At 40.4% G+C, this 19,741-nt stretch overlaps 3 protein-coding genes across 9 annotated transcripts in view; 1 reads left to right on the forward strand and 2 right to left on the reverse strand.

Moving 5' to 3' along the window:
- The first annotated feature begins 143 nt into the window (after positions 1 to 143).
- Positions 144 to 3,522, forward strand: LOC108112168 (ARF GTPase-activating protein GIT2). Of its 2 annotated transcripts, none has more exons than XM_017221943.1 (8): positions 144 to 253; positions 435 to 1,334; positions 1,402 to 1,558; positions 1,626 to 1,711; positions 1,776 to 2,060; positions 2,430 to 2,620; positions 2,694 to 3,090; positions 3,156 to 3,522. In XM_017221943.1, exons 2-8 carry the CDS (start codon positions 459 to 461, stop codon positions 3,357 to 3,359), a joined length of 2,196 nt encoding a protein of 731 aa, XP_017077432.1. In that variant the 5' UTR covers positions 144 to 253; positions 435 to 458; the 3' UTR covers positions 3,360 to 3,522. The 2 variants fall into 2 exon arrangements, with proteins under 2 accessions (XP_017077432.1, XP_017077433.1); XM_017221944.1 differs by having other exon boundaries at positions 222 to 279.
- On the reverse strand, positions 3,485 to 14,040 carry LOC108112166 (mannosylglucosyl-3-phosphoglycerate phosphatase). 4 transcript variants are annotated; one of them, XM_017221940.2, is made up of 11 exons: positions 13,319 to 14,040; positions 11,100 to 11,226; positions 7,689 to 7,905; positions 6,819 to 7,425; positions 6,675 to 6,761; positions 6,054 to 6,617; positions 5,469 to 5,983; positions 5,168 to 5,407; positions 5,010 to 5,105; positions 4,878 to 4,948; positions 3,485 to 4,795 (listed from the first exon to the last, which is right to left on the reverse strand). In XM_017221940.2, exons 3-11 carry the CDS (start codon positions 7,893 to 7,895, stop codon positions 4,732 to 4,734), a joined length of 2,451 nt encoding a protein of 816 aa, XP_017077429.1. In that variant the 5' UTR covers positions 7,896 to 7,905; positions 11,100 to 11,226; positions 13,319 to 14,040; the 3' UTR covers positions 3,485 to 4,731. The 4 variants fall into 4 exon arrangements, with proteins under 4 accessions (XP_017077429.1, XP_017077430.1, XP_017077431.1 ...); XM_017221941.2 differs by lacking the exon at positions 7,689 to 7,905; XM_017221942.2 differs by lacking the exon at positions 7,689 to 7,905 and having other exon boundaries at positions 13,296 to 13,446.
- Positions 14,041 to 15,269: 1,229 nt separating this feature from the next.
- The window catches only part of LOC108112163 (broad-complex core protein isoforms 1/2/3/4/5), a 52,906-nt gene continuing 48,434 nt past the window's right edge, over positions 15,270 to 19,741 (reverse strand). The window contains exons 5-11 of one of the 3 annotated variants that reach the window (XM_041819640.1): positions 19,565 to 19,703; positions 18,885 to 19,466; positions 18,573 to 18,767; positions 18,129 to 18,518; positions 17,706 to 17,808; positions 17,437 to 17,620; positions 15,270 to 17,023 (exon numbers count right to left, since the gene is read on the reverse strand). In XM_041819640.1, the coding sequence (XP_041675574.1) occupies positions 16,730 to 17,023; positions 17,437 to 17,620; positions 17,706 to 17,808; positions 18,129 to 18,518; positions 18,573 to 18,767; positions 18,885 to 19,466; positions 19,565 to 19,703 (1,887 nt within the window). In that variant the 3' untranslated portion in view covers positions 15,270 to 16,729. Of the gene's footprint in view, positions 17,024 to 17,436; positions 17,621 to 17,705; positions 17,809 to 18,128; positions 18,768 to 18,884; positions 19,467 to 19,564; positions 19,704 to 19,741 lie in introns of all 3 variants that reach the window. The other 2 variants (XM_017221913.2, XM_017221912.2) reach the window with 2 other exon arrangements.

The following is a 19,741-nucleotide window of genomic DNA, read 5'->3' on the forward strand; positions in this document are numbered from 1 at the left end:
AAGTAGTTTTCAAATTTTTGACCTTCAAAACGATTTAAATCTAAGTTCAAATCGCACATTTAATAGCTGCCATATATAACAAGGAAATAAAAAGCCTTGCAATAGTTATAAAGGTTTAATTCGCTTGGCATTTTGAATTTGGCGCTTTGGTAGTAAAACGACTTGGCCACACTGGCTTGCAGAAAAAATAAAACAAATTGTAAAAAGGCATCCACAAATGTTTTCTAGTGCAGCTCTCCGCGTTTAATTAAAAGTAATTTTCCTAATTGATTGCCAGGGGTGAGCCCTAGCTTGTGACATTTGACCTTTCAGCTTCAGTGTTTCGGATTTCCAATCAGAAACCGCACAGTTTTCTGTTGACTCACAACAAAGCCACTTGAGTTTTCCCTTAGTTTTTCAACTTCGGTGTTCTATTTTTTGTATCTCCCCTGCAGTTTGTGAGCGTTTTGGAATGCTGAATGTGTTTCGCCAGCAGTATCATCGAAGCGCACAGGAAGTTATTTATAGCGCCGCCGGATTTGGATCATCCCGATCCAGCCACGCCCACGATTTCGAGCAAAATCAAGATGTCAAGGGGGAAATCCCGCTTGCAAACCGAAGTTTGCGGCGATTGTGGAGCTGGTGATCCATCCTGGGCGAGTATTAATCGGGGAATTCTCCTCTGTGCCGATTGCTGTTCAGTACACCGAAGCCTAGGCAGGCACATCTCCATTGTGAAGTCCCTGCGACAGGGAAATTGGGAACCTTCTGTTCTGAATTTTGTCAATTCCCTGAATGCCCATGGAGCCAACAGTGTTTGGGAGCATCATCTGCTGGATGGCAGTACCAATTCCACTGGGGGAAAACATGTGCCAAGGTGGCGAAAACCAACACCGAAGGATGCACTGCATCCCACCAAATCCGACTTCATCAAGGCCAAACATGTTCATCTTACGTTCGTGTTGAAGCCAAGTCTTCAAGATGATGATGATGGCAATGGCTCTCCGATCAGTCTTGAACAGGAGCTAAGCCGGCAACTCCACGCCAGCGTGAGGACCAGTAATTTGGAAACCTCACTACGCTTCTTGGTTCAGGGAGCTGATCCCAATTACTATCACGAGGACAAGCTATCGACGCCACTTCATATGGCAGCCAAGTTCGGCCAGGCATCACAGATCGAAATGCTGCTGATCTATGGAGCCGATGTAAACGCTTTGGATGGTAATGGGATGACTCCGCTGGAATTAGCCAGGGCTAACAACCATAATACCATCGCCGATAGACTACTAGAGGCCATGTACGATGTTACCGATAGGATCATCACCTTTTTGGGTGGGAAGAAGCCGGATCATGCAGTGAGTTTTTGGATCTTTTACTGTTTTATCTTAACTGAATCTTAATTGATTGATTTTCTCTTATCAGAGTGGCCGCCACTTGATAATACCGGATGCCAATGGCGCCGACATAAGCGAGCAACTGAAGATTGCCCGTGGAAAGCTGCAACTTGTGCCAAATAAGATGTTTGAGGAGCTGGTCATGGACCTTTACGACGAGGTGGACAGACGAGAGTGCGAAGCCAGTGGGTTTTATTTGCAATTCGCAATTTTTCTACCTACAAAACTAATCGTGTTTCTACAATATTTCAGTCTGGTCAACGAGCACCCTGAATGCTGAACATGCAACTGTGCCATTTCTGCCGGCTAATCCATTTTTGAGCGCCACGCGCAATCAGGTTTGACCTTGCTATATACTAATTAATGTGAAACCTTTATTCATTGACATGATTTCGTCGACAGGGTCGTCAGAAACTGGCACGCTTCAATCGTGCCGAGTTCACTGGTCTATTGACCGACGTGCTCGTCGACGCTTTGAGGCGTCAGAATATGGCGAACCTTCGTCCATTGGATGCCCCAATGCCAGGGCATCAGTCGCTGCAATCGCTGCCATATGCCAATAACTCAATGCTGCTCGGTTCGTTCGAGCAGGGCGGTCATGATCCGAATCTTTCGGATGATGAGCCCATCTACGATCCGGTGGCCAGTGATGATGACTATGCGCCAGTGCCACCAATGGCCCAGCAGGTAAACCTAATGCGGCAAAAGATACTCAAGCTAAACAATAGCTTCGGCTAGATCTGTTAGCCAAGACTGACATTTAGACAACCCGTGCTGTATACATTGTGTTCATCTGTAGGCCAGGGCACTATAGCTCCTGATTTTAGCCAATCTAGTCGATTCCCAATGGTAGAATCCCAAATGTAGACCATAAGCCTCAATAAAACTAGATGATAATTGTGAAAGTGTAGTTTAAATGTGTGTAGTTTTCCTGTGATTTGTCTGCTTTCCCTTTTCTTAATTTGCAATTATAGTTTATCGCTTGTATATATTTAGTTTTAATTATTATTGTTTAGTGATTTATTTTCTTTGATTTTTATGATTTCTTTTGCCTAGGCTATTGTGCATACGCCACCCCGAAATGCTAATTCGCACAACGAAATGGAAACGCTGCGTAAACAGCTTAGCGACTATAAGTCGGAGATCAATCAACTGAAGAACGTGGTCCAGATGCTGTCCAGTGAGAACTCGCAGCTAAAGTCGAAGTTCTCGAGCGCCTCCAACAACAGCGTCTATGATGAGCCACTGTGAGATTTTAAATTTGCATTTTCTTAGCTTACTTTTATTTTATAATTTGATTTTGATTTTCATTTTGCTTAGTCGCATTGATCTGAGCTTGAGTAGTCCTGATACAGAGCACGAGCCGCTTTCGCTGCCGGAAGGTGGAACTGCAAATATGGAAAGTGGCTCCTCCAATGACTCTTCAAATCAGTCGACCATCAAGCGTCCAGCCAGCATGTACGAGCGGCGCCTGGTTCCCAATGTGTCCAAGGGTCACACGGATATCAGGAATACCACTAGCATGTATCAAATGGCTGGCGATGGCAAACCTTTCGGTGAGGAAGTAAAAGTGCGCTCTGATTTGGTCACTCGCTGCCTCAAGGAGCTCATAAAAGCAATGCAACCAGTGCCGGAGGATCAGAAGCAATCAATTGCCCCACATGGAGAACTTATCCGTAGTGCCGTGACTGATTTAATTGCTCTTTATGCTAATTTGGTAAGATAATAGTCAGACCTTTTACAGGATGGATAACTTATAACCTACAATCTAAACTCTTTTAGCCCTCAAATGCTAGCGACACAACCCGCGAGACCCTTAAACTGCTGACCCGCCAGAACATTCTTATTCAGCACGAGTGCGAGAATCTGCAGAAGGCCATCGAGGCGGATGACAAGCAGGCCATACAGAAAAACACCTTGGAGGTGCGCGACTGCGCCTTCCACATTGCCAGTGCCATAAAGACCTTGGTGTTGCAGTTCTATTGAAATGACCAATACACAAACGACCTAGAAGTTTAACTCACCTTTATTAAAGTATTAACCCAACCAATTTAGTGCCCGCTGACTAACAAAAGTGCTTCCGCCAAATAAATTAAAGAATCCCCTTTACATATAGTTTATGTATTTAATAAATGTTTACATAAATCAATGTACTTCGTTCAATATACACACAAAATGCGTTCTTCTACGGGCTAATGGCCCATTTTGCGAAATAGTTTGAAAGTGTTGAAGGTTGTCCTATGAATGGGGACGTGGAAGGAGGTCGAAAGATGTATATATATATATATATGGGTCCATTATAATTTTAATTATCAGGTGCATTTTGAGCCTGTATATTGTTCACTTTAGTTAACTGTACGTTCTAAGCATGGACAATCAGTTAAGCATGGAGTACATATATGTGGCTTCCTCTACTTATTGTTTAACTTTGTGTAATTGAGTGGTTAGCTGCTGCTGCTGCTGCTGCTGCCATTGTTTATTAGCTTTTGTTCTGATTTCCGGTTGGTCGTCGGTCGTCAGTTTAGCAATCAGATTGCTCTTCTATGGACATCTCCTCTTTCTGTATGTGTGTGCAAGTTCAAGGAACTATTTAAGATTAAAGCATTTATCCATGAGTGTTGCACCGGCACGACTGTTTTCGCGTTCTCTAAAAAATAATATGTATGCTCTTGCTGTATTTAAGCGCTCCAAAAGTGTCCATAAAAATATACATATCCCATTTTGTTTTTTTTTTTTTTTGTGTTTTCTTTTTGACATTCAAAATTTAGGTGCATTGTCTAAAATATTGCTTTACATTCACTTTACAATCTGCTTGCCATTTGAGTTTTGCTAGTCCTTCCCCTTTTTTTTTTGTAATTTTTTACAACCTATAGTGTTTGATTGCGTTTGTGAGTTTGGAGTTGGGAATTTGGAAAACAACTATTTGGAATATCTAAGGGGGGAATCTCAAAGCTCGGCACAAACTCTTTTGGTTTTTTATCGTTTTATCTAGATCACAAAACATAAGGGCTGCTCAGTAATTACAATATAATAATCAGTTGGTTGTTGTAAATCAGTTTATCTAATTAAAAGTAAATTAAACTAGCGGTAAGCTTTAGGTACACGTACTCACTACATACACATACATCATATACAATATCCAATATCCAATATTAATATCAAGTTCATACATCTCATAAGGGAAGTCTTTTAAAACTTAGCCAGAAAAGAATGGAAAAAACACAAGAGCTTTAACAATAAACGGTAATAGTAATAAATATATATATATAGGACACGATCCCATAGATCTACCAACTAACTAACTAGCTAACGGATATATCTTCGCTTTGCTTTTTATCTTTGTGCCTAAACCTTATATTCAAATATTCTTCTCCATCTCATCGGAAACTGCCCTTAAATCAAGTTGTCTTATCTTTTTGTAACTAGAAAAACGAAAAAAGAAATAAAAATACAAAAAAAATTAAATGCAAATTGTGAATTAAATGGCATTCGGTTAATCTTTACTCGTCCTCAGCCTCGGTGATTGTGGAATTCATGATGTGCGTCTCCTTTTTGAACAGCAGCTGTCGATGATGCTGTGTAGGGTTTAACGAATGGATTAGAATTAGATCTATCTGTTAAGTTACTATAACTCACCTCTTCGTTTTGTATCATAATTATGCGGTGCTCCAGCTGTGGCGCCAAATCGCAGGTGGACTGCTCCAGGTCATCCAAGGAGGCACGTCGCAACATCTTTTTCAAGGATTTATCATTAACATATGATTTATAGATCTTGTAAACTAGTTTTTTCATACCTTTTGAGAATTGCCATGCGTCAAATCCATTGACTTATTATGATGACCCACTGATAACTTGCGTATGGGTGATGGTCCATCTAGATCCATACTATCCAGGCACTGCACTAGGCTATGCCTCCGGGAAAGTGTCACCAGCGACTGCCTGTGCTTTGTGTTTTGACCACACTTACGAGAATTGATGGCCTTGAAGTGGTTTTGCAGGGTAATTCCCAACTCGGGACAGGCATCATCATCCATCTGCAAGGGATTAATACTATAAAATCTAAAATCTTCCAATTAATATCCATTCCCAACTTACCAGCACAGTGGCATCCTTAAACATGGTATAGCCATCGCAGCCCATGAAGATGTAGCTTTTGACGCACAACTTGTAGGTCTGCTCCAGGTTTAGATACTCATCACCCACCTGGATTAACTGTGGATCGATACGTTTGCCAGGTTCCGCCTGCGGATCAAAGGCAAAACTGATGCCCGACACCTGAGGGAAACGACCCTCTAGTTTTGGATAGGCGGACACTCCGTTTTCCAGTGCCTGCCAGAGTATCTTTCCCTTAACCTCGAGTAGAATAAGTGGATCCCTCATGGGTATAACATTAACCAGATCGCCCATGGTAAAAGCACCCACTGGATGCACTCGATCTGAACGGAAAGTACCGCCATTTAGGATGACCACATCTGCTCCGACGGCGGCCAGCACCACGTCGCACACCCAGTTGCCCAAATTCGTTTCCTGGGTTCGCACTCGGGAAAATCTACCATCCAGCTCCACGCTGAACACTCCCATTACGTCTGATAGTTTGCTCTCAATGAACTCTGCAAGAAAAGCAGAAGGAGATTAGTTAGTCAATGCTTTCCTAGGTGTCAAAGTTCGCGGGATACTAACTGGCATATTTGGAGAGCTCCTGCTTCAGCTCCGGATCCTCTGGAATCTTGGCTGTCACATCAAAGCACTTAACATCCGTGGTGAAGTGCTCCCGATTGGTGGCATCTCGCTCGATAGTGATCACCGAGAACTGCTGGAAGTCCGTGCCCGACTTGACGATCATCTTGCCATTGATTTCGGTCACCTCCCTAACATGATCGTGACCACCAAGTATAATATCGATGCCATTGCACTTCTCGGCCAGATTAATATCGTTGGGTGTACGCATATGGGTAAGGGCAATGATGAGGTCACAACCCTCGTTTCTTAGCTCGCGGGCTAGCTTATTGCCCGCCTCCACATAGTCGATGTAGGTCACCTCGTTGGGATCAATGGTGGGCAGGGTCTCCAACCACTCCCGCTCCACCAGGCCAATCAAGCCAATGGATATCTGATTGTGCAGTATAAAGTGTGAGATCTTGCCACCGCCCAGAGGACGACCAGTTTCATTGTCCACCACATTGGACATAAGCCAAGGGAACTCCGTTTGCTTGATCAACTTTACCAGGACATCCAAACCGTGATCTGGAAATGGGTGTTAGGTTAATATCAGCAGAAGGTTAAGATGTTATGGTTAACTACCAAAATCATGATTGCCAAAGACGGCACAGTGGGTTCCCACCGTATTGAGCACGGGAATCATTTGTTCTCCTTGGGTAAAAGTACTCACTGTAATTAAAAGATAATTTGTAAATCAAATATTTAATGAATCTATCCAATACTCACACATGCTGGGTGAGAAAGCATCTCCGCTGAAGAGCACCAAGGGATTGAGGTGGGCAAAACTCTTTATGGCCGTGGCAAACCTGGCTGCTCCGCCCACCGGTTCCGTTTCCGCCATGGACTCAATATTGTAGACATCGTTGTAATGCAGAATGGTCAGTGGCTTGTCCTCGCCCTCGGTCATTTTCAACAGCTTCTTGGTCTTCTCCAGCTGCGATGATATCGATGTTGAGCGTCCGGTCAGACCGTGTGTGATGATTCGGGATCCAGAAACCGAACCAGAGCCCGAACCTCGATGTCTGGGACTTTGCGGCTGACTGACGGAGGCGTAGGCTCGTGTGGGTCTCGTCAGGAGTTCCCTGGCATCAAGGGGCGTCAGCGATTGACTTCCACTAGCCGTAGATCCTTCCTCTGGATCTTCTGGTCCAAATTGCAATGTAGAACCGCTCAACGAGGCTGTGGCACTGGCCGGTGCTGCTGGAACTTCACTAGATGTTGGCGTGGTGGGTGTGGGTGTGCCCAGTGATAGGTCCAAAGATCGAAAGTTTGGATTACTGCTCTGCAGCATGGACAAAGTTCTGGTGCCGGCGTCTCGCACTTCAATGGAAGCCTGCAAAAATATAACAGAAAAATATTACATAAATTACTATTTTGCTCTTTGAGAATTCTTGACCACATCGAAGGACAACAGGGGCACAAACAGAATCAGGAATCAGGCAGGTGGATGCAACACAAAAGCTAAGGAAGTGCAGGTTTTCGTTTTTTTGGTTTTGTTGTCTTGGGTGTAATACACTGTGTGTTGCTGGGTGCTGGGTGGTTCACATCAAAGGGGATCACATGGATTTTGGTTATCGGTTGTGAACAGAACAGAACCTGCTTCAGCCAGCCCACCACATTGCCCATGGCGGCGGCTCCTCCCGTACGGCTACTGCCCGTCAAGTGGCTCAGGCGACGAGTGGATCCATGGCCAGTGGGTGGTGGCGTTGTGGGTGGCACTGCTGTTGATCCTGTTCCGGATCCTGGTACTCCTCCACCGCCTCCTCCTCCTCCTCCTCCGCCGTCGATTCCCGCATTGCTCATCCTATAGACGCTGCTTGGTTTTTTTGGTGGAAGATTGAAATGGAAATGGCACACAAGAGATTGGTGATACGCTCGACTAGAGAGGTCAGCTTAAGGGCTTGCTTTCAAGATCTAATTGCTCAGCTTGTTTGAAATAATAATTCAGATATTATAGTCGCGCCTACTATTTAAAACCTTTAATTAAGTTAATTTACTATTATATATGGGTTAATTTCAGTCTAACTTTAATATAATTCTTTGAAAGAAAATAAAATATGATATTCAGCCTTTTCTTTTTTTAAAACTTTATTTATATATTAAGAAAAACGGTACAAAGGTTATAAACAATCTATGTTAAATGAAAATTGAGTATAAAAATGAGCTCTTTCAGTTTTGTTTGGTTATTGATAAATTGTTTAAAGATAATTTATAAACGAATCAATGTGATGATATATAAAAAGCTCTTTTATATAGCATCCTTTGTTGATTTTCGTTTATACTTATATATATTAATATTCATTACATGTTTATAAATATGTATAAAAGAGGAAAAGTGAAGAAAGTAACTTTCACGTACGTGTAAATTGAATTGTGTTATTTTTTCAGCTGTGAATTTTTACACTCAACTACGGAAAAAACAATATTTAACTCAGCTGAGTTATCAAATCAAGAAAACATATTTATTCTAGGAAACTTACAAAATGCCTGGCACACAACGACAACGACTTAGAATCATTTTCAATAAATTATTAACAAACAATCAAAGAAAAGGTGAGAAAATTTCGTAATTTTCGCGCTAAATATAAAAACAACACAAGAACCGAGACACTCGAACTGCAAAACACAAATGCGATTGCTTAAGCAAAATGAAATTGTTTCGATGCAAAAATATAAAAATAAACAATAACAACGATCGATGATAAGGCTGAGAGCATAAAAATGCAAAGAGAGGTGATTTCAAGAAAATAAAAGTAAATAAAACGCTGAAGGAAATCAATTTTTGCAACAAAGTGGAATGTGCTCATGACCTACAGACAATGGTGGGATTTATTGTTATTTCTGTCTGTTGGAAAATGCCCCATTAACTCAGCAATCGAGAGAGAGGGAGAGCAATATTGAGAGGTAAAGTATCTCACAGATACATTGAATTAATTTCTAGACAAGAGCTTTGCCTGCTGATTGGGGCACATTGACATTGATAATGAAAGCAACAAGCAAATCGAGAAAGTCATCTAAACAACACTCATACGCAGCGTTGGCCGAGCGAAACAAGGTCAAATATGTTTGATGATAGCTATAGAACAGCTTCTTCAGGTTTTAGTACACTAAGCTGACGGCTAAAGTTAAGCTGCGTTTTCTAACAGGACATGAAGGTGAATGATTGGCAATCAAGGAAAATCAGGAAATGCACATAAATGGAAAACTGACAAATGTCCTTTGGGCATTAAGTCAATATTCAGCTTTAACCGGCTTTTACCAGTTTTGATAAACTCAACAATTCCGGCCAATCAGTAGACTATCAAATTATATCAACCACATTTTGTTTTATTTATTGGCTTAATTAATTCTCAACGAATTTTTCGTTATGTAAAATATTTACTTTTCGCCTGCCCGCATGTCAATGTTTTGTTTGGCAAACAATTTCATTTTAATTGAATCCACTGACCCAAACATAATTAATAACATATTTTAGTTAAGTGCTGTTTACACGCGGAACCACATTTCAAACTGCATTAAATATGCTCATCAAGCGTTCATGCAGAAACATTCAGAAACATTCGAATGGAATACAAAGTGGCAACCGCAAAATCTCATTTTCTGAATTTTGCGCAGACCAAACAAAAAAACCATAAATATTTGGTTTGAACTTTGGGAAGGCAAAGTTGCAGATACTCTTATGAAGTGTTGTTTGTTTTTTTTGTATCTGATTTACTTCCTGAGGGGAATTTTTAATTTTAGGGAATGTTTTAGGGAATGTTTGTCTTAAAACTTGATGGTTGATGAGGGCTTATATCCTTGAAGAATTATGGACCTTTGATTGGGAATTGGATTTGGCTTTGGGAATGGTTCGTAAACCAACATTTAAAATGTAAACTACCTTTTTAAAGGGTATACAAACATATCAAGAAGAAGAAAAAAACAGAAATCTGACCGAAATGAAATATGCATTTGGACATGACAGCTCTGATTTACGAATATGCAACAGTTGAAGTGGGATTTGAAATGGGAATAATTTTTTTGTTTCAAGGACTGCCCTTTTTAGCCAACCTACTGGAAGGGCTTCTGAGTAATGTTAAAGCATTTTCACGTACTTAATACCTTTCCACTCGCTCTGTTTTCAATTTGAATCAAGGATTTGGCCCGGGATGAGCAGACAAGTGAAAGTCTCTCTCAAAAAGAACAAAAAAACAGCAAAGGGGAAAAACAATTGCATGCAATCAATTGGTGAAATCAGGCATGCAATTCGTATGATAGTGCCTTGTGTGTGTGTGTGTGTGCCTGACGATGTCCTTGACTCCTTGGCAAGGTAAATTCAGGCATTTGAGAGACACTCTAAGGCAAGGGTTAAGGGTCAATTGGCTGAAGGCTGAAAACTGAGGTCGAGTCTCGCCTGTGAAGTGAGCAGAATTTCGCCTGGCTGACTTTTCGACAGACCTAAGGACATGCCCAGCTATCCACACACTTACACATACTCACATTCGAGGAAAAGTTACTTTTGCAACAGTTGGGCTAAAACGGTTTGGGGCTTGTACTTGTTTGGCTGGTTTATCGCCAGCATGTTGGCAACAAAAGTTCATTAGCATATTACGTATACGTCTGATTGCCCTGTAACATTTTCATTTTGGGCTTAAGGGTGAACGAGAAACGGAAATGAAATGTGTAATGAGAAAAACGGAAACTCAAACAGCAACTCAGGAATAAATTATTAAAGGGATTTGCACAGAAGGCAACACATATGGTTTTCTACTACCTTTTGCTCTTTTAATTTCTCTAATAAATATAGGTCTTAGGCAGGATTCAATGTTAGCTTTTCAAATGAAGTTGTCTAAACTATTTTGATATCTATCTAACCTTGACATTTAGTTCTGATCAATAAGTGCAGCGGGCAAAAGTTTTAATAACTCTCAGCTGAGATACTCAACTGCCACAATTTTCAACCCCTTTTAATTGCATAATTGATAAGTTCACCTAACGACTGTCAGTTACAGTCTGTTATTTACTCACTTGCGTGTAAGGTTTACTGAGTCCTCCTCCTCGTCTTTCCTTTTGGCCCCTTTTTTCCGGTTTTGAGTGAAGGTTGCCCAGCAACAGATTTTTTGGCTTGGAGGTTCCTTGTTGGAATGCAAGCAAACTGCAAAAGTAAAGAAAGTTACTGAATTATTTAGGTTGAAGGATATACAGACGAACTTGCCGCACTCGAACTTGAAATTTATGATAACTATAACTAGCACTTTATAAAATTGTGGTTTACATAAGAGATAAACTTGCTTAATTCTATAAATTAAACTACTTTTATGGTTAAAACATTCAACTTGGCTTGGATAACAATAAGTGGATTTGTTTTATTCTTTAAAGAAAGACCTAAAGTACTTTAAAACTAAAAGTAAAACAAACCTAGCTTTTTTTTATAACTAACAAATATTCGCCTTAATAAAGCCGCACTGTACCAAGTCCTTTTAGCACTTCCCTTGCAAGGTTTTACTATCTACCACTACTTTGCCGCTAAAAGCTGTAACAAACATTGATGGTCTATTTTTACTACCCCTCTCAGTTTGGGGTTTCTTCTTGAAAAGAGCAAACAAGACTCCCCATCAGCACACAGCACTCGACGTGTGGCAGCCACACCACACGCACCTTCACTTGACTTGACTGGCTTTATTTTGTTTTTATATTACCTACATTTTACCTACTATTTCAGCCGTCTGGAATTTCAAAGTCAAAGATTCCATCACACTTTTTGTGTGTTATTTTCAATGTTTCTGCGTGTTAAATTTAAGTGAAGGTCTTTGAATATTTAACTTGTCTAATTGAAAGTTTTTATGCGATTGTTTGAAGTTTTTAATTGATGACCAATTAATCAAAATATCTGTAAAATTAAGTTATAAGTGACTTTTAAAAGGTTTTAGGCTTTCAATTCAGGGAAATCAATCAAAATAACTGCTTGAAAGTTGAAACATTTTGAGAAACTTTTTTGCAAAGAGAAGGAAGAAGATAATAAGAGGATATATTTAAGTACTCATCAGGAGCCATTTCCAAATAAACACATCATTAAATCTCAACTAAAAAAAAACAAAATCCAAAATGAGTATCTAAGCACTAAATAATTGACCACTTAATCAAAAATGAGAGAAACTTTATATATGTCATTTCATGTTTATTTTTGAATTCAAAATACATTTTTCGTTGACTTCAAGGTCAGGCAAACTTAGAGAAGACCCCCAAAATGCGGTCACACTCCTTGCGAGTACCCTAGACCCACTTATCTGGTGGTGCCAAGTTCAAATGGCTAAAAAACATGGGCAAACATCAGCAAACACTTTTTATTCGCCAAGAGCGGCACTTGTTGTAAAAACAAATAAGCGGATGAGTGTTTTCAAGGGGGCTATGCAGGGGTATTTAAGGCCGAAATTCTAAAAATCAGCTGTGCAAGAGAGTAACTCTCAGAAGAGAGAGAGAGAAAGCTTTTTGTATGGGGCTGCTTAATATTACTCTCTCTCACCCAATATTTATAATCCATCTCTCCCTCTCGCTATCTCACCTCCTCTTTGGACTCTCTTAATAAGCACGTTGTTTGCTAGCTGTTATTATTGTTGCGTATTTGTTGTTGTTGCTTTTGTCTTTTAAGTTAATATTTTAGAACGTGTTGAGCGAGGGACTTTCGCACACCACGTCATACTAACCATCTACCTATATATATATTTATATATATATGTATGTATATATACATAAATATCTATGTGTTTGTGTGTATCATGCGTAATGTAATTTGATGGGGGTTACGAGTTTTGTACACTTGAACTTGCAGCTGTCCTCTGGCATATAAAAATAAACTGTTTATGCAGTTAACTTTTGGGCCGTGCTTTCGGTTACCCTCGATTTAGGCCTACATTTTCTACATTAATAATTCAACACACACGCACACTTTTGTTGTTTTTTTTTTCAAAAATTACACTCAATCATGCGAATATTGTTCAATTGACATTTCCGCTATATTAAAGTGTACTCTAAAATTTGCAAATTTTTCACACGCACACACATCATTTTACTTTCACTTAATAAAGTCATCACATTCAATTGAGCTGATTTAAATCAAATATAAACACTTTAATGCTGATTAATCAATTAGCTCATCAGACACACTGATAAGGAGGATTTCCCATTCAACACTATTTCTATTTCTGTTTACTATCAATAACTTACAAAGTATATTTTGCCTTTATCACCTTTTTTTCAGAGACAAAAATGCTGAGCCTGCTAACTTCTTTTTTTTCTTCTTTTCTTGGTAAAAAATCTTCTGCGTAGCGAAAGGAATCGGTGCAGACGATCGAAACGCGGTTATAGAAAAACACCACCGTTCACATGGGAAGCAGAACTTTGACTGGCATCTTCTTCCGCTTCTAGGTGAGCACGGTCGCCAAAAAAAAAAAAAAATTGTATGTCCAACATGTGGGAGAGCATGCGCCAGCTGAGCGGAGAGCTCGCCAAATAATGGGGCTTCCAACAGAAAAGCTCTACTAACATTGCTTTGGCCAAAATAATTCCCCTGAGCCAAGATCGGGTTAACAGGGTTGAGAGCTTTACAGCTTGGATAAATTTGAATTTTGAGCGCCAAAATGTTTTACTTAAAATGATAACTCAAGAGATATACCGTAATGCATGATATGATTTTTAATATCTTAATTTATCTTTATTTAGCTAGAGTATATGGGAAATTTTTATTATAAGAAATATTTTAACTCTTTTTTGGCAAGGCAATGTCTTATTTAGCACTAAACTCAAAAAATCTTTATCTTATGCACCAAACTTCAATTTGAAATATTTCCATATATTTATATATTTAAATTTAAAATATTCATATAATAGATTTAACCCGAAAGAAATATTGCAAGCAAGAAGAAAATATCCCAACTGCACCGTTATTTCCTGCTATTAAGCCAAAATAAATCCCCAAAAACCCAAACCCCATCAAACCTACAGTTTGAAATTCCCCAAAAAGAAAACAGCATTTCAATTTGAAATGACAAAAGTATTTTAATATTATTTAATAATTTTTATTTATAGTACCTCACTTTAAAAATTACGTTATACCAATATTACATTAAATGTTGTTTGTTTATTACATGGGTTGTTTGTTTTGTTTTTCGCTATTTCGGCTGTTACATAGATTGTTTTCAGTGTTCCTTTTTTGGGTTTACATTTACCGTTATAATAGATATTCTTGCTGTATATGCATATTTGATAATCCAAAATGTGCTATAATATTGTGTGGTTAAAGGTTATCTCTTACACATTTAGTTTTAGCTTAAAATTTGTAAATGTAATATTTTTTTATTTATTTTATTTTTACGCTTCTGGTTGTGATTTATCATCTTTCATTTTCGATTCATCTTCATGTTTGCTGGGTTCATTTTTTAATTGCTCTTGCGACAATTTTAACAAGGTTATAATGATATTTGTTTTTTGTTTTTTTATTGTTGATTTAACTCTCTTGTAGATGCTACTTCGTATGCTTTAATTAATTTACAATGATATACAGTTTTGCTATAAAAACATTAAAATGAAATCCAACTAAAGATAATAGGAATAGAATTAAATTATGTTGAGTTTAAGGTAAGCATATTGCATTCAGTTCTACGGGTCGATAACGCTAAAATAAATTAATTTGCAACATTTGATTTTGTTTTCTCTTTTCTTGTTGTTGTTTTTTTTTTTTTTTGTAATTTTCAGATACCTGTTCCCCTAAGTCCAACCTAACGAATAATGAAACTATATTCAAATGTATTTACAAAGATTTTCACGTGTTTTCCGAGATGAAACCAAAAATAGTGTTGAAGTTACTTCAGATGGGTGTTTTACAGTAGTATCCTGCGACTTTCCTCGTTTCCTAAATACTCGTATGTCGATACGCGCTAGTGGAAGCTATTATACACTTTTCTTTCGTTTTCCTTTTCCATGTTTTTTTTTTTTTTAAATTTCTAATTCAAAATTTTGCATACATTTTTCTCCTTGTAGATTTTTTTCCGATTTTCTTTTTGATATAATTCTAATAGCTTTCGAATTTCGATTAAAGTTTTCTTCAAAGAAAGGTGTTTATTATTAGTACTAAACTCGCTTTCGCAGCTACAGCTAAGACATTTTACAGTTCACTTAGAGGTTCATTTGTATCCATATATATACGTGTGTGTGTATTTATTGGTTGATTTCTCTTACAAGCTTGCTTTAAATCTTTGTTTTTTGAATGCGATTTCGAAAAGGACATTATTTCGAGCTTAACATTAACAACATTTGCAGTTTGTTTCGCTTCCGATTCTATCAAAAATACATTCCATGTTTTACTTTTACTTTTACTTCATTACTACATTTATGTATTGGCTATGTTCTTAATTCAGTTGAAATCAAATCGATATCGATTGATTTTCACGACGCCTCCAGTTAAATTCAAATAACTCTCTATCTCTCTCTCTCATCTGATCTGTTGTCATTACATGCTAATGAGTTTAATAACTAAGACCTTGATAATTTGGTTTAATTCTACATTAAGGTATATTCTCCCCTCTCGTTCTCCGCTCCATTCAAACAATATATATATGGTTATAAAGCATTTGATTCATGTATGGGTTGTGTGTTGTATGCGTGTGTGTGTTTGTATGTTGTGTTTTCACTAAAGTTTTGGGCTTGCGTTTCTACACTACAGTTTTAGGCGCACTTTCAGTCTCACACTAAGCAAAAATTATAATAAAACGTTGAAGGGGGAACTATCAAGGTTCTCAGAATTATGGTCACAAGTCCGAAAATTAATAACAAAGTGCTCTTAAAACTGCGAGAGCCCAAAACGAATCCATCATTATCTTTCGAGTCTAGGCAAATTCTAAAATTCATTTCTTCTCTTACGATCTAAAATATGTGTGTGTGTGTGTGTTTCTCTCCTGCTCTCCTTCTCTCCAAAAAACTTACTTGGCTAGAACAAAGGACTTTTTGCGAACCTAATAACCTAATATAACTATGTTCCGTATAATGTAGATAAAGCATATTTCGTTATGTATTTACATTTTATACACATCTCGGTTGTGTAATTAATGTCCATCTAGTTCAAAAGTGTGTTTTCTTTTCGTTTATTTTTTTTTTTTGTGATTGCTTTGTCCTTCTACCCTTGGGAATTTCTGGTTGTCTGCGGGTCACAGATATATATGATATATATCTTCCTAACTGACTGACTTTGACTACTGTTTGGACAATAGCAAATGAAACTGTCGCAGCTTGCGTTTCCAGTGCTTGCAATTAAATCTAAACTTGATGTCCTCGGGCCTGGCCACTCCGGCAATTGTTTCCAACTCTTGTTGTTGTGGCCGATCATCATCATCATCATTATCATCTTTATCATCATCCTCCTGCTCTCAACGCTTTTGCTTGTTGGCTTTCTTGCGCTTGCTGGTGCCGCCACTGACTGCCGACGAGCCACTAGCAGCCACCGACGACGGTGGTGGTGGAGCACTAGACGGTCCGCTAACCAATGCCGATATGCTGGCAAATGGTGTACTGCTAGCCGCCGTACTACCGCTAGTACTAGGTCCTCCAACTCCACCACCACCTCCACCGCCAGTGCTGCCCATTATTGCCGCAGCATGCAGTGATTCTCAACTACGCTCCGGCGTCCCATGGTGCTGATAGATCTGCTGAAGCTGCTGCTGCTGCTGGCTGTGCACCACCTGACTGCTCGATGTAACCACATCCTGTTGCATATGCTGGGGATGATGGCCCGGATGGGGCGACTGTTGTTGCTGTTGCATATGTACCACGTGCTGTTGCATGTGCTGAGGCGTCGGCGGACCCTGTTGCGCCGAACTGTGATGCTGCGGCGTACTATGATGCTGCGGCGTTGGCGGATGCGGCGATGGACTGTACGGGAACTGTTGCTGTAACATATGCAACTTTGCATAAATAAATTGATTATCTCGGTTAGTCAAAGCTGGCAATTGTGTGTGTAATGTTTGTGTTTGTTTGGGGTGGGTAGAAAAAGAGGGTTTTTAGAAAGCAAAAACAAATTCGATGGTTTGGTGTAAGTTAATTAAGGATGACTATATAAAGACATTTAATCTTAAACAAGTTATAAAAACAAATTAAAATTGTATGCGTTTCATAATCAGTGAACTTTTATGTAAGTTAAACAGCAAAGGTTACTGAATTTTAAGTTAAAAAAAGAATATGAAACACTTTTCAGTACAAAAATAAGTTTTAACTTTGTGGGTTTGAAGGAGACTTTAGTTTCAGAGTTAAACTGGAGTTGCTTTTAGCTTTTAGCTTTAAAATCTTAGTTTTTCCCAACTGCCTTTGCCATACGTACCGAATTCTCCTGACTGTGCTCGATAATCTCAATGCTGCCAGTGGTGTTGCCCGAGGTGTTGAGCAGCGCCACGCCACTCGTGTTGGCCACCACATCGTATTTGCCGCGCTTGAAGCGTCCATAGAGCGAGCTGTAGGGCAGGTTATAGTGAATGGCCGCCTGGTTGATGGACATTTGGCCAACGCTAAAGGGGATGGAGATACACGTCAGTGATTAGCGTCTTAATTGATGCCACTACTTCACATATACACACACAAGCATACACTTACCGCACTGAATTCAGGGCCTCGTTCATGGCATCCTCGGACCAAGGTGTTGGATTCGAACGCGACAGCTCGATGCCCTCCCGTTTGCAGCGTCCGTAAAGTGTTCCTTTGAGGCGGTTGATGGAGTGGAAGAGTGGGATTAGTCAGAGAAAAATCAGATCAGAAAGAGGGGGAAAATGGAAACAAGACAAAAAGCGAGTGTCACTTTTTTCAGAAGGAGAAGTGATGGATGAAATTTGAAAAACTCTTTTTTAAGATTGTTCTTTAAGTTGGAGGCTTCTTAAACCGATCTCCGAAAGAAATGATAGTTAAATGGTAATCCTAATGAAAAATCTGTTTCCTTGAAATCACTTCAGGATTTATTATTAATCTCCCATCGAAGCAGATCCTAAATCAATCCTACAATTGGATTCCCAGACAACTCACCTGTGGGTATGCCAAACTCAGCACTGGCTTTCTGCACCGATGTATTACCCGCCCGTATCGCCTCCAAGGCACGCTCCAGATCCTCGGGCGTCCACGTGGTTGGGGCGGCATTGAACGGCGCCGCAAGTCGAATGCCCTCGCGTCGGGCAATCTTGTAGAGCGTCGATGATGGTATACCGAATGCCTTTGACGCTTTGTTCGCGGATATCTGACCCGAACGTAACGCCTCCAAGGCATTCTGCAGGGCATCCTCGTTCCATGACTTGGTGCCGCCCTCCTTCTTGGGCGTTTCGATGCCCAGGCGATGAGCACGTTGCCAAAGGGTGGTCGATGGGATGCCATAAATGGCGGATGCTTTCGTCAGGCTCATGTTTTGGTTCTTTAATGCATCTAAAGCTGAATTCATATCATCTTGTGTCCAAGCTTTGGGACCATTAAACTGACCTTTCTCGCCAGAGCCAGAGCCAGCCCCACCACTCATGCCCCCACCGCCACCAGCACCGCCGGGCCCCGGGCCACAAACGCTGCCACCCAGACCGTGCTGTTGATCCAAATTCGTATAGTGCGGCTCCTTCTGATCATGCGGCGAGCCGTTGGCAATCATCATTGAATCCTCGCTCGTGTCCGAGTTGTACATGTCTGAAAATGAGAAAGAAATGCAATCAGTCATTAAAATTCATTAATTTCGTTGATTGGTAATTAGGGGTGCCAGTTTTTAGCGGATAATACCCCCCAATTCCTTGACCCAAAACTCACCCATATGTCCTGAGGACATCATATTGACAATCTCTGGCGTTATTATCATACCCGGCTCGTGTTTAATCTGGCTCGGATCGATCTCCATGACTGTTGCCCCACTAATATCATGCGTCACATGTCCCCCATGCTGGCCATGCACACCAGCAGCTGCTGCTGCTGCCGCCGCTGCTGCTGCTGCTGCCTGCTGTTGTTGCTGCTGATGATGTTGCTGCTGCTGTTGCTGCTGCTGCTGCTGCAACTGACTCTGAGCCAACAGCTGCTGGGCATGAAGATGTTGCTGTTGCTGTTGTTGTTGCTGCTGCTGCTGCTGCTGTTGCTGATGCTGTTGGTGTTGTTGCTGCTGCTGCTGCTGTTGGTGGGCCTGATGATGGGCATGTTGCTGCTGGGCCTGGCTAAGTGCATGCTGTTGGGCCGCTGCCAGGTGCTTGGCGTCGATCACTTCGCTTTTGATGTGCTGCACCAGATTCGAGTTGCTCTCATCGCCTGTATGGTGATGCGATATCGAGTGCATGGGGGACTGATCGAGTCGATGGATCTGCTGAGCCAGATGATTGTCTATATCGAGCGGTTCGGTGGGATCTATCAAAAGAAAAGAAATTATAAAAATGTTAGTTCAAGGTTTTCCCAATACTATCCGGTTACGTGTATATTCGATGGCTACACTACCGATAACTCACTTGATAGATCGCGAGTGTCCGTGCTGGGATTGCAGGACAGATCGACGTGTTCCGTGACGGTGACTGGGGTGGCAGATGGTGCTGGTGGCTCGGGTGTGAAGTCCAGGAATCCCATGGGCACGCCCAACAGGCCGCCGTTCTGTATGCGGCAAGACAATCCAATAATTCGGGGATGGA

The sequence above is a fragment of the Drosophila eugracilis genome, unplaced genomic scaffold, assembly GCF_018153835.1.
Source record: "Drosophila eugracilis isolate 14026-0451.02 unplaced genomic scaffold, ASM1815383v1 contig_90, whole genome shotgun sequence".
Lineage (NCBI taxonomy): Eukaryota > Metazoa > Arthropoda > Insecta > Diptera > Drosophilidae > Drosophila > Drosophila eugracilis.